General features: G+C 33.0%; 2 protein-coding genes across 2 annotated transcripts in view; one reads left to right on the top strand and one right to left on the bottom strand.

Annotated features, from left to right (window-relative positions):
- The first annotated feature begins 254 nt into the window (after positions 1 to 254).
- Positions 255 to 5281, top strand: Taldo (Transaldolase). Its single transcript, XM_023161132.2, has 5 exons — positions 255 to 518; positions 1778 to 2009; positions 2116 to 2247; positions 2306 to 2568; positions 4960 to 5281. Exons 1-5 carry the CDS (start codon positions 422 to 424, stop codon positions 5238 to 5240), a joined length of 1005 nt encoding a protein of 334 aa, XP_023016900.2. The 5' UTR covers positions 255 to 421; the 3' UTR covers positions 5241 to 5281.
- Positions 5282 to 7167: 1886 nt separating this feature from the next.
- The window catches only part of Girdin (protein girdin), a 30974-nt gene continuing 25129 nt past the window's right edge, over positions 7168 to 13012 (bottom strand). Inside the window, exon 14 of the mRNA XM_074182966.1 lies at positions 7168 to 12115. Coding sequence (XP_074039067.1) covers positions 11787 to 12115 — 329 coding nt within the window. The 3' untranslated portion in view covers positions 7168 to 11786. The remainder of the gene's footprint in view (positions 12116 to 13012) is intronic.

Raw genomic sequence — 13012 nt, 5'->3', positions numbered from 1 at the left:
TCGGAATAATTTCACTTCTAGTGGAAATGAAGGACTGTTGGTTGTTGGCCCAAAGATTAAAGCTAGGGGTATTTCAATTTTATATTACTTGGCTTTCATGTCAAATACGCTCTGAATGAAAAGAAAGCACTTCATACCTATAAATTTAACGACGGAAAATATGTATCTTAATGAATTGGATCAAGGGTACAAACTACAGACCACACGTTTACGTTGGGTTCGTTTACTCCTCTGCCCCCCCTGAATTAACTGGTGGGAGTGAGTGACGGTCCGCGATAACCTTTAATTTGAAATCAAGATAGAAAACTGCTTATCATTTCATAACTATAGACTGCAGTATATACGTGGTCATATAATCCGATCATTTTGTAACCTTGTTGACACTTGATTTAAGTTTATCATTTATTCATACCGAATTAACATGTCAGAACCTCAGTCGAAGAAGAGCAAGATGCAGAGCTCCCTGGAACAACTGAAGGCCTTAACGACAGTGGTTGCCGACACCGGCGATTTTGAGGGTAAGTCATTTTCAATCATGTACAAAATGAGAGAAGAGTATCTAACTCCAGAACGTGAGAATCTGACTGAAATAATATAGATAATAAATGCATTGCTACTACCTAGTTGTTCTTAATGAGATTCTAGGTCGTTCCTTCATTGTCCAGTGGCGTAGAACTTTTATTTTTTCAGATTTTAGGTCGATTTAGATCTAATCTTATCAAAATGTTGTCTTAATTTTAGTAGTGGAAATTGGAGGTAAACCAGAAAGTGATCCAAAAGTTACACTTTTCAAATTCTGCGAGGTCAATCATATAACCTTACAGTTGTGTTTCAATTATTTTCAATTGTAAGTAGGACTTGTAGAACTTCCTACATCAAAATATATTCACAAACGAAAAATTTAATCTTTGAATTGAAATTTTATTTTGAAATATTTTTCTAATGAAAAAGAGGCATAAAAACGTGGACTACCCCCGGAATTGTTTCAAAGAATATATACTTTATCTCAAAATTTTGAAAATTCTATTTTTCGTACTGGAATAAGTCCTAATCAATAGAAAACAAATGGTTGTTTTGCGGTAACTTATACTTTCAACAAATCATCCTTATGACCGGTTTGACCTCAAGTTCACAAATGAACTTGTTTATTCAAGAGCATGCACTTATCAACCGACTTAGTGGAGTACTAAATGATTCATTACATAACGTTTATTTAGGTAAATTGATAAACAGTTTTTCAGAGATAAGGTAGAACCTGATTGAGAATAATTCTTATTGTGGGATCTTTTGATGGGACCTATTTTTTGTTATGAAGTATGATTTACCAGTAGAATGTTTGAAAAATTAACAGCACATTGTTTTACAAAAAAAGAAGGAATAATAAATTGAAAATATCTATTGTTGTGATTTATAATTTAGAAGCTCAGAATAATAATTTATTAACCTTCAGTAGTTTTGAACACAACAGACAGTACTCATTGCTGTAAGCATCTGCATCTCTTATTGTATTTAGCCAACACTTCCTATTCCAAACTTTGACATTGGCTTTGATGATGCACTTTGAAATGTCGTCTTCATTCAAATAATGCTTGATCAGTTAAATAAAACTGTATTTTTATTACAAACAGTTTTATTTTTCATATCTTATACATTTTTTAAGTTGTTAAATATCATTCACTACATTTATACGGCTGTCGAAGAAAACACCTAGAAGTAAGTCCGTGCCTGTTTATTTATAAAGAACCCTCTGAATTTGTATCTTTGAATTTATTTTCAGCTATGAAAATATTCAAGCCAACCGATGCCACCACGAATCCTTCACTGATATTGGCAGCGGCTGGTATACCTCAGTACAAACCTTTGATTGAAAAAGCCGTACGCTATGGAAATAAAACCGGAGGATCTCCAGACGAACGTCTCGAAAATGCTATGGATATGCTTTGTGTCTTATTTGGGGTGGAAATATTGAAAATTGTCCCTGGGAGGGTCTCCACTGAAGTTGACGCGAGGTAAGGAGTCCTGATTTGCGTTCTAATATGGCTCTAAGGACCTAATAATGATAAACTTTCAATCTTTTTAAAATGAATGATGATACTATGATAACCTTATTTTCAGGTTATCTTTCGATAAAGAAGCTAGTATAGCAAAAGCACTGAAAATCATCCAACTATATGCAGAAGAAGGAATTTCCAAAGAGAGAATTTTGATTAAACTGGCATCTACATGGGAAGGCATACAAGCTGCAAAGTAAGTTCTGTGTTAATTACTTTGAACATGCTGTTTAAGCTGACAAAATATTGTTTAGAGTTCTCGAGCAAAAACATGGTGTACACTGCAACCTAACCCTACTTTTCAACTTCGCCCAAGCAGTTGCATGTGCCGAGGCTGGAGTCACATTGATATCTCCATTTGTGGGACGAATTCTTGACTGGTATGTGGCCAACACTGACAAGAAGTCATATACTGGAGATGAAGATCCCGGAGTTATTTCAGTCACTAAGATTTACAACTACTACAAAAAATTTGGATATAAAACTGTTGTCATGGGTGCTTCGTTCCGTAACATAGGTAAATGTATAAAAAATATAAAGTGTTCAATCGAAATCAAGTGAAAGTAACATCTTGTCAATAAGAAACAAAGTTGTGAAAGAAAATATCTGCAAATATAAATAGGAATTGATACAGCATTTCTACACATATAATGAAATTCTGCATAAGATCAGTGCTATATACATGGTGTTTGAAAAGTATGGTATTAAACTATTAGGGGTTATTCAGGGCAATAATAGAAGACATATGTTTGAAAATGTCTCCTTAGGTCATACTAAACTTTGCGACGGTTTATTTAATATTTTTATATAGAGTTCTATTCCACAAGTAAGATTAAAAACAACTCAAATTGATATAAAATGGTTCAACATATTACCTGAAAAGTTTCATAACCTACTTATTTGAGTTTTGACAAATGATCTTTGTTTCTGGTTTTATGCTTGGTTGTAGTTTTATCCTAGTGTACACTTTAACTGGTTTTGTGTTAATCACAGAATTCTTCAACAAAATTTTGAGAGTTACTGATTCAGAGAAAAAATATATAATTGATTTGACTCCTACCTTAGTTATAGGTATACTACAGGGGTACGTATTTGGTCCAATTATATTCTTGAAGTATCTAAATGATTTGACATTGAAGGCAAATTCACTTCGATCACCAGCAACACCAAGTTGCTTTGTAGTTAAAAAAAACATTGCTCCTTGAAGAATATCTGATCTGAAAAGACATTAAATCGGACTAAAAATTTCTTGATTTGACTATTGATGATATATTAAATTTTAGTGTTCTATGCTCTTGTCGAGTTTCACCTCAGATGCGGTATTGCATTCTGGGGTTTTTGCAACAAACAGTAGATGAACTCAGTTTTCATACTGCAAAGAACGGCACCAAGTACCATTATAAATCACCTATAGACCGGTTTCTGATCTACTCGAATAATTTCAGCATGGTACTACTACGGAACAAACAAGAAACATCTGCGAAACTAAAGTCGGTGAGGTATCTTGTATAAATATCTGTCAGATATAATTCAATATCCAGCGTGGTATTAGCCTGGGAAGTTGTTTTCCGGCAGGCATTTACCAGAACCTACTTGTAGGTAGTCGGGAGTTTCAAAATTTTATTTATGTTTGTTTATGTATGTGTCCACAATACAGTTTTCAGACACAATTCTATCAATTTAGATTTAGTAAAATGAATTTGACAAGCAGCTAATCTAATTACATGTGACCAGTTTTTATATCTAGGTGATTGTATTTTATATTTTTAATGTTTTCATGTTTAGTTCTTTCATTGTACTATACCTAGGTTACATTTTTTATTTATAATTCCAAGCTTTTTACACTTTTTCAATAAGATACCTTCTTAGATAAAGTATACTCCAGCAACATATTGTCACTGGAGGGCAATAAAGATTATTATATCATCAATAAGAAAATAAGAACATTTATAAGTAAATCTATAAAGTATTCTGGTATATTAACATAAATCTTTCCAGATCTCTTTAGGCATATCGTTGTCTAAATCACAAATATCTGCTCCTTAACCTTCAAAAAAATATTATATGAGTAAAAGTTTTATAATATACATACATATATTACATGGCCAATATTGTTAATAATGTGATATATCGTTTACTTCATAATAACGATGAAAATAAAAACAACAAAAATTAATTGGCGCTCCGGGGTGACTTCATTGATTCCAGTGGCGCATTTGCATTTTCAGCTGCAGGTAAACCCGGAAAAACCTGCAGCACCACATTATCTGAAGATATTGATCTGCCTATGTTCTCTCTCTCATAAATCAAAATGTAGGGTGTCTCCAGAGGCCCCAATAAATTCAATACATCGCCAGAACATTTTGTGACACGACTATCGTCAAACTTAAAACAGCCCGTTTCGTCTTTGACCAAGGCGTAATAATGACCAAATTCAACGCCAGAACCACAGTGAACAATGACTGCATGAATATTATAACAGTGGTCTGCTAGATTGAAATGTTCATCTATTTCGAACCTTCGAAAGAGTTTCTTGCTTCCGTCAGAGTTTGAGTCTTGTTTGAAGATCATCAGTGTTATTATTAGATTGACTGGTGCCTCAGCTATACTTGTTTCCTTATAATAGTTAGTTTGGCGCATGTGATATATCTAAAATTCTGTCTGTATAAATATTACTGAGTTCCTCATCTTCCTTTTGAAGATGATCACTTTGTGATTGAAACATGTGTCAAGGTGTTAAAATAACGGTTTGGTGTTGGAAAAAAACTCCAGTAATATTCATTACTACACCAAAGGTTCCAAACAGTGCATCACAAGTCTGTAAAGGGTGTTTAGTTGCAAGACGACCAAATACGTTACATATGCTTGGGTATCCATTTCACGATATTAACAAGTACGTTCTTTCAAGGTGAAGTGAAGGCTTTAGCTGGCTGCGACCTTTTGACCATCAGCCCCAAATTGCTGGCCGAGTTGGAGGGTAGTAATGACCCTGTTCCTCGTAAACTTAGCAAAGAAATCGCCGCTAAACAGTCTCTTGAGAAAATCGAGCTCTCAGAAGCAGGATTCCGATGGATGCTCAATGAAGACCAAATGGCCACTGACAAACTTTCGGATGGAATCAGAAAGTTCGCTGCAGATTCTATCAAGCTGGAAAATACTTTGAAGCCTTTGTTGAAATCAACCAAATGAGTGAAATTTTGTATATGTGAAAATATAATATGTGTCAACTACTAGATTGTTTTATTTGCCAACTGCATGTAACAGAGAATAAGGTGATTCTCGCATTTAAACGGCAAAATCAGTACAATATAAATTATTTATCAATATGAGATAATTTAGAATGAATAACAACAAAATATTAGTATATTATTAAAAGAGCAGGTAATGTGGCTATTACTTATGAAAGTTCATAAATCACTTGCGTGAATAATGGCCTTTTGTCGCGAGTAGAATACTATGCTTTTTCTATGACAGAAATATTAAAAAAAAAATCATTTGTGAAGGATATCCCGAATGAGAGAAATACAATCAAAGTCTATAACAAGAAGCAACCTTAAACCAAATATATTTCCTATTCTTGTCATTTTCAATTTCGAATAGTTTGAAAACTGAGTAAAAAAATAGAAAAAGACATAATGAGCCAAGATTGAACTCATACCTCACTCATATCCAACGTTCTAAAGACTATGCCAAGAAGTTTTTAATTACTCTCATTTTGTTATTGGGGCACTTTTGCAAATTTTTTTTTTGCCACATCACAAGTTTCTTGAGTAATACACTCATCTCCATTTTCCGAGCCTATGTTTTTATTATAGTTTTTTCTTGGAAACTATATTTCAGAAGAAATCTACATTCAATGAATAAGCTTGACGTTTGAGAATAATTGAAACAAAAACTGCAAATTGAAGTTTGTTCATTTGTAGTTGGTCTCGAGATAATTATTTTTTCAAAGGTGTTAATTATGAGTCATATAATTGATGACTTTCTCCATAGCCATAGAAAAAAATAATAAATACATGTAGTATAGAATTGGTTGAACAGGAACTGTTTTCATGGAATTTATCGAGATAGATCTTTGTTGACCTAATGCCAGTTCCTATGCCAATTCAGTTACTTACCCTGTGGGTTAGTCTGTTTCAATTTAAAAACACAAGGTACTCCAATTAATTCGCAAAATTGACAGAAAACTGAGGAAAGTCTATAACTGTGTGAAATTTCATATCAATCTCATTTTGACAAGACAAATGGACGGAAAATTGAATTTTCCAAAAAAAGTGGATCTTTTGATTCTAAAAAACTTTTTCAAAGCAACCATAGATCTATTTCGAAAAATTAACAAGTTAGGACAAGCTGTGAAGGCCGTAGAATAATAAACTGATAAAGTCAAAAAGTCTCGAAAAAGGTTTATTTCTTTCTGAAATACACTGGATAAATAAATTGGATACCAATAATGTGAATACCAAGATAACGCTTCTATAAGAAAATATTCTCCATGGAAAAGTCCATTGTTCATTGTTCTGATATTTTATAAATCATTTCTGAACTAGCAGAATAGTACAGTACTCTTTGAGATTTACACGATTTCCTCACAATAGGGCTGTGATGGTTTAGCTTTGGTTCAATTCAAATTCATAGAGAACAATTGGCCAAAAATCACTTGACGGTATCTAATAAGTTGAAAAGTGGCAATAAATCGAATTTTGGAAAAAATCAAACAGCATCAACGTACCGAGTACAAAAACATTATTTTCATTTTTCATGGGAGAACTACCGTAATTGTGGTTAACTTGTGTGGTATTTCATCTTTCGAGTGTTTTGGAGCATCAACATGAACGGATTTACTATTTCATTAAAACTTGTTAGTTCTTCACTTTCATGACATATTTTTTTAATATCAGAATTTTTCTTTTTCATTTTGTAGGTTATAGAAAGTCGACTAGGAAGTTTTCCTTTTTTTCTAAAACAGTTATGTTATGTTTTCATCTTTCAGATGAATACATCATGTTTAAGGATTGTATCACCCTGTAAGTATAGTTTTGGAGAAACTAACAGTTGAAACTGAGAAACCAAAACATTAATTAGATTAGCGGTTCTATATGGATTCCAAAAAACACAATCTTTAAAAACATTTTTATTAATGTGGAAAATAGTTAAAAAATTATCACTTATGTCACGATCCAATACTATACTACAAAAATAAATTAATACAATACTTTTGACACCTACACAATAACGTGCGTAATAAATAACTGTTTTGGTAATCAAGTTGAAAAACATAGCAAACTTTCACAAAAAGCAATTCATACTTTTCAATAAATAACTATAAAAACTAATTCTATTATTATTGCATTCGTTTGGCAGAGTCGATGTGATTACAATTTTAAAAAATTCACAATATTCCAATCTAAGTAAATTTTTTGAAAGACCTGCGGAAGCTCAAAATACCAGCTTTGTTTGAATAAGGCTTTTTTTTACTGAAATCAAGGGGTGATGTTAGTTTCATTATAATATATAAATTAAGGCAGAAGCATTACCAATTTACGTGAGCATCACTATCAAATTCATGACTATTATGTGAGGTTAGTTTCCTTTGAATAGCCAATATCCAAAGTTTTTATTCATGTTTTTACATAGCAACCCTTTAACTGAACAAGAAGCTCAACTCGTTTTTCATGTCTTAGACTACTTATCTGTCAGCTGTCAATTTCCCAAAATCCCATTAATATGAACGGGATAACTTGAATATGTAACAAACGTGTGACCTGAGTTTATTTTTTATGAAATTTCTAGAGAAACTATCAATCTTAATATTCTCATTAAGAAAACCGTTTTGTAATAATTGGTAATGAACCCTGTATGCACAAAATATAAGTCTTGTTTTGAAAACAGGAGCAAAGGAGCTACATTTGCAAAATTAATTTGACGGTAACTTCATGGATGAAAAATATGTGAAAAAAATGTATTATAGTGGCAAATGAAATAGTTCATTTATTATACAAGGGAAAAAAGTATTAGATTTTAGCCCGAGAGCTAAAATCTAATATTTTTCCCATGTATAATACACAATTTTTTTCTGTGACGGGAAAAAAGACGATTTAATATTGAAAAAAACATATTATTACAATATGATAAAGTCAGAAAATTATCGATGTGATATTTGAATTTTTAAACAAGTAGGCTATTGTACTTATAGCGTTGCTAGGAAACCAATCAATAGAAAATCAAATATTTGTCAATTTAATTCTGTGATTTAATTTTAATATAGCGAACTTAGTGGTCAGTAGTTATTTTGAAAAATGTCTATTTCCGAGTTTTCTCTGACTCCACCAGAGTTAGTAGAAGCAGCGAAAGTAGCGTCACAAAAATTATTGCCAGCTAAATCGCGGAAAACTTATGAAACCGCGTATTCAAGATTCATGGAATGGAAGATGAAAAAGACATGCAGTTCTTTCTCGGAGACGGTGTTATTGGCTTATTTTTTGGAACTGGCACAACAACTGGCACATCAAAAGCCATCAACAGTGTGGTTGAATTATTCAAGAAAGCTGCGATATTTACGAGTACATATATTAATTAGTGACTTTTTAAATAATGCTCCCGATGAAGTTTATTTAATGGCCAACGTTGTTGTTGTTGTATTTGGGATTGCAGGAGCTTGTCGAATTTGTGAAATCAGCCAGGTAACATTAGATGATATTGAAGATTCGGGAACGTTATTAATTGTGAAACTCAAGCAAACAAAGAATGATGTAAACAGGAGAGTTGTTGTTACTGAAGAATATATTAAATTTTACCGAATATACATAGCCATTCGTCCAGCAGCAGCAAAGGATCGCCGCCTGTTTTATGCATATCGCAATGGAAAATGTATCAATCAGTTTTATAAGGTACCTGAAGCAGTGGCTAATTTTCTTCAACTTGAAAATGCCAATTCATATACAGGTCATTCATTTCGCTACACTTTTAGTTGAATCTGGAGGAGACTTGATGACACTAAAGAAACATGGCGGTTGGAAGTCATCAACGGTCGCTGAAGGGTATGTTGATGAATCGGTGCTGAAATAACACCCACACGCGATTTGCGACCAAGTACATCAACGGCAGTTGTGTCCATGGCAGAAAAAAATATAATTTCAACACAAGAAAATTCGACTGTTATACCGAATAGTTCAAGGAACATATCATTCATGCAATGCATATTTAATAATTGTACTTTTGATATAAAGGAAATGTAACTTTTGTATAAGAAAATATTCTAAAATTAAATTTCTACCTTTACTTATGTATATATATATATATATATATACATATATATATATATATATATATATATATATATATATATATATATATATATATATATATATATATATATATATATATATAATTTTTTTTGATTGATGCAACTAATGCAAGAATAGGGATCAAGCCACCCCAACAGACAAAACAACACAACGATGGACAGCATTTACGTACGTAGGACACCAAATTAAAAAACTAAACATCTTCAAACCACTGAACATCAACATCACATACAAGCCGAACACGAAGATAACACAAAAAATAAACAACTATGAAAAAGAAGAAGACAAAGACCAAAACGGGATATACAGTATACAATGCTCGGACTGCAACAAATTCTATATCGGCCAAACCAAGAAAAAACTGATCCAAAGGTACAATGAGCACAAAAAGGCATACATAAATCCAACAGTATATAAATCAAACCTTGCAACACACGCCATACAAAACAAACATAATTTCCCCCCACCAGAGAACATAAAACTAATAAAACAAATCAACAAGGGAAACCGCATGGACATTTGGGACAACTTGAACATCCATAAATTCAACAGTCATAAATCACTTATCGAGGAACAAGTACAAATCAAAACACAACAAGATCTCACATTCAATATATTAAACAAAACCATACACATTCCTAGAGAAGATCTAACACGAAGAAGAGTACCTGATGCAGAACAAATCCAGGGGAAAAAAGTAATTTCATAAAAAGTGACATTTTGTTACCTGTCATCAGAGATAAAATGTCTAACTTTTTTCCCGTCACAGATAAAAAGGTATTTTAGTTATTTTATGGGAACTTCAGAAATTATGAAATGGTAAAATTTTTGCTGAAAGGTTATTTTTACCTCAACTTTGTCAAATATCAAGATAGGAACCATAAAAGTAGCATTTTTGATCTGAAAAATTGAACAATATTTTTTTTACAAACGATTGCCGATTTTCAGCGTTGTTCTGTAGAATATAAAAATCATTTTGATGAAGTTCAGTTATATTAGTAATACTTTCCATTAGGATCTTCCACAAAATTAAAACAGAAAAAAGTCAATGAATATTACTGGAGTTTTTTCCCAACACCAAATCGTTATTTTTAACACCTCGACACGTGTTTCGATCACCAAGTGATCATCTTCAAAGAGGAAGATTGAAACAGATCACCAAGTGATCATCTTCAAAGAGGAAGATTGAAACAGTTTTAATCTTCCTCTTCGATCACTTGGTGATCGAAACATCTGTCGAGGTGTTAAAAATAACGATTTGGTGTTGGGAAAAAACTCCAGTAATATTCATTACTACACCAAAAGTTCCAAACAGTGCATCAAAAGAAAAAAGTCAGTATAGAAAATTAGTACAGAAGGCTAGAAGAGATTTTTTCGTCCATGAAATTACACTGCCATCATCTTAAAAACAAATACCACTTGTTTTTTGTCTTTGGGATTTTTTTTTTCAAGTTTTTCAGAATGGTCAAACATATGGACATTCAACAATTTCTATTGTTCACTTTTACATTAAAATTTTGAAAAAAGTTGTCCACTATCACAATGCAGTTCAATAAAAATAAGCAGAAGTGAACCAACAGAAGCATGCTACACTTCATGAGTAGCACAACATGCTTGTTAATAAATTATTGCATGTACAATAATTTGAACTTTACTACTTTCGAATAAAATCCACCATGATCACTTGTGTCTAGTTAAGAGCTAAATTAAAATCACCCTGTATTCAGGTATTTCAGTTCTGGCAAGATTTTTTGATGAGACATTTACAATTCCAGTTTGCCAACACTTTTTAAGGAATACTATTGGTACATCAATGAAAAAAACCTCATAAAATTCAAATTTATCTACAAACAAAATTTTACAACATTGAACAGTGAAATGAAGATGTAATGAAGTGTACCGCTGAAAAATGTCAGTGCTGGCTGGATGGAAGAGCAATTTCTGCTTCGATTTACCATGTGCAGATGTTGAACTCTGCCATTTGTTAGGTTATGTTGGTACCTCTTGTACTAAGTAACCTTCCAATAAAAGCATTTATTATTATTATTGAAGAGACACTATTTTATAGACGATTTTTACATTTAACAATTCCATGTCTTTTTTATGTGTACTATTGTACTTGTGCTTTTGGTTGCACTTGTTCATTGTTTATATTTTGATAATACATAAGCTGAACAAAGTTATTTTTCAAGATTGTTGATTATTCACTATAACCATCTAGTTTTTATTGAGGTTAGTAGATGGTTTCATCTCACTTCTTGATCAAGATGAGAATTTCTGAGGATTTTTCATCAAAGATGTTCTGTACTAAATTCAAAATTACCCCAGTTGGAATATAAACAATATGTACCTCTCTAGTGTAACAAACTGGAATTCTAACCTGAAATTCAAATCAAGAAGGCTCATAATACTTATTTGCATCTGTACTTCATCAAACACACCCGTACTCATACCACACGGCAGTCTCTTTAGCGCTTCTAACAGTTTTTTCTTTGTCATCATTCTTCTGCGGCGCCTTGTCTTTATTGTTTTCTTCTGGTTGCTGGGGTTGAGGCGAGGACGTCCTTTGTGGCTCGCCAATCACAGTCGATATTTTGTTGTACACCAATATGGGAGGGGTGCCGGAAATCGAGGGGTTGTTCTGCGGCAAGGAAGAAGCTACAGGCGCGCTGTCTTCTTCAGAAAGGTACACGGTTCGGCGGGTTCCGACTGAGCCGAGGCTCAAAGGGCTCCCTGGTTCAGGACAATACATCTGGTCACCTATAAAAAAATAATAATATAGAAGAGTATGTTCTTCGAAAGACAATCGCATTTTTTGTTGGAAATCTTTTATCCCAGTTCAAAGTCATTCCATTCGGACTGTGCAATGCTCCACCCTCTTTTAAAAAACTGTTTATTAGAGGTCTCACTTCAGAAACTTGCCTTGTCTATTTGAATGACGTAATCGTAATAAGAAAAATGTTTGAGGACCACCTTAAAAATAATGTAGAAGTGCTCGCAAGGATATAAATAGCGGTTGAAGCTAAACTCTAAACTCAGATGAAAATACGAGGGTTGCCTTTTATGTTTCGGGATTTGGCAACCCTTGTGTTGCAATCTAGCAACTGACAGCTCTATCGTAAAGTTGGACATTTTTGAGCTTATACGTACTCAGAACTTTTGACATACGCGCTCTATTTCTGTTGTTTACAGTAACTAAAAGATTCATCTCGGCCCAACAATGGAATCAAATCGTGAACATTTTCGTGCGATTACAACTTTGGACGTGAATTAACTCAGCAACAGTGCATGGATGAACTTAATGCAATTTTTGGCGATGAAGCTCCATCAAGGACCAGTGTTTATCGATGGCATGGTGAATTCAATCGTGGTCGTAGTTCACTTCAAAACGAATTTCGTGAAGGTCGTCCAAAATCAGTTGTTATTCCGAAAATCATTGATGCTGTGCGTGAACTGATATTGCAAGATTGTCATGTGACCTATCATGAGATTGAAGATGATCATTTGGTGATCGAAACACGTGTTGAGGTGTTGAAAATAACGATTTGGTGTTGGGGAAAAACTCCAGTAATATTAAATATAATACTCAAATGTTGCTTGATGAAATTCCAATAAACACTGCCATATTTCAAAATAAATTAAACACAAAATTTCTCT

This window comes from Leptinotarsa decemlineata, unplaced genomic scaffold, assembly GCF_025532065.1.
Source record: "Leptinotarsa decemlineata unplaced genomic scaffold, Ldec_3_MD MMD2_tig00026330_RagTag_RagTag, whole genome shotgun sequence".
Taxonomy (NCBI): Eukaryota; Metazoa; Arthropoda; class Insecta; order Coleoptera; family Chrysomelidae; genus Leptinotarsa; species Leptinotarsa decemlineata.
The sequence above is the reverse complement of the archived record's forward strand: the minus strand, read 5'-3'. Positions and strand labels throughout refer to the sequence as shown.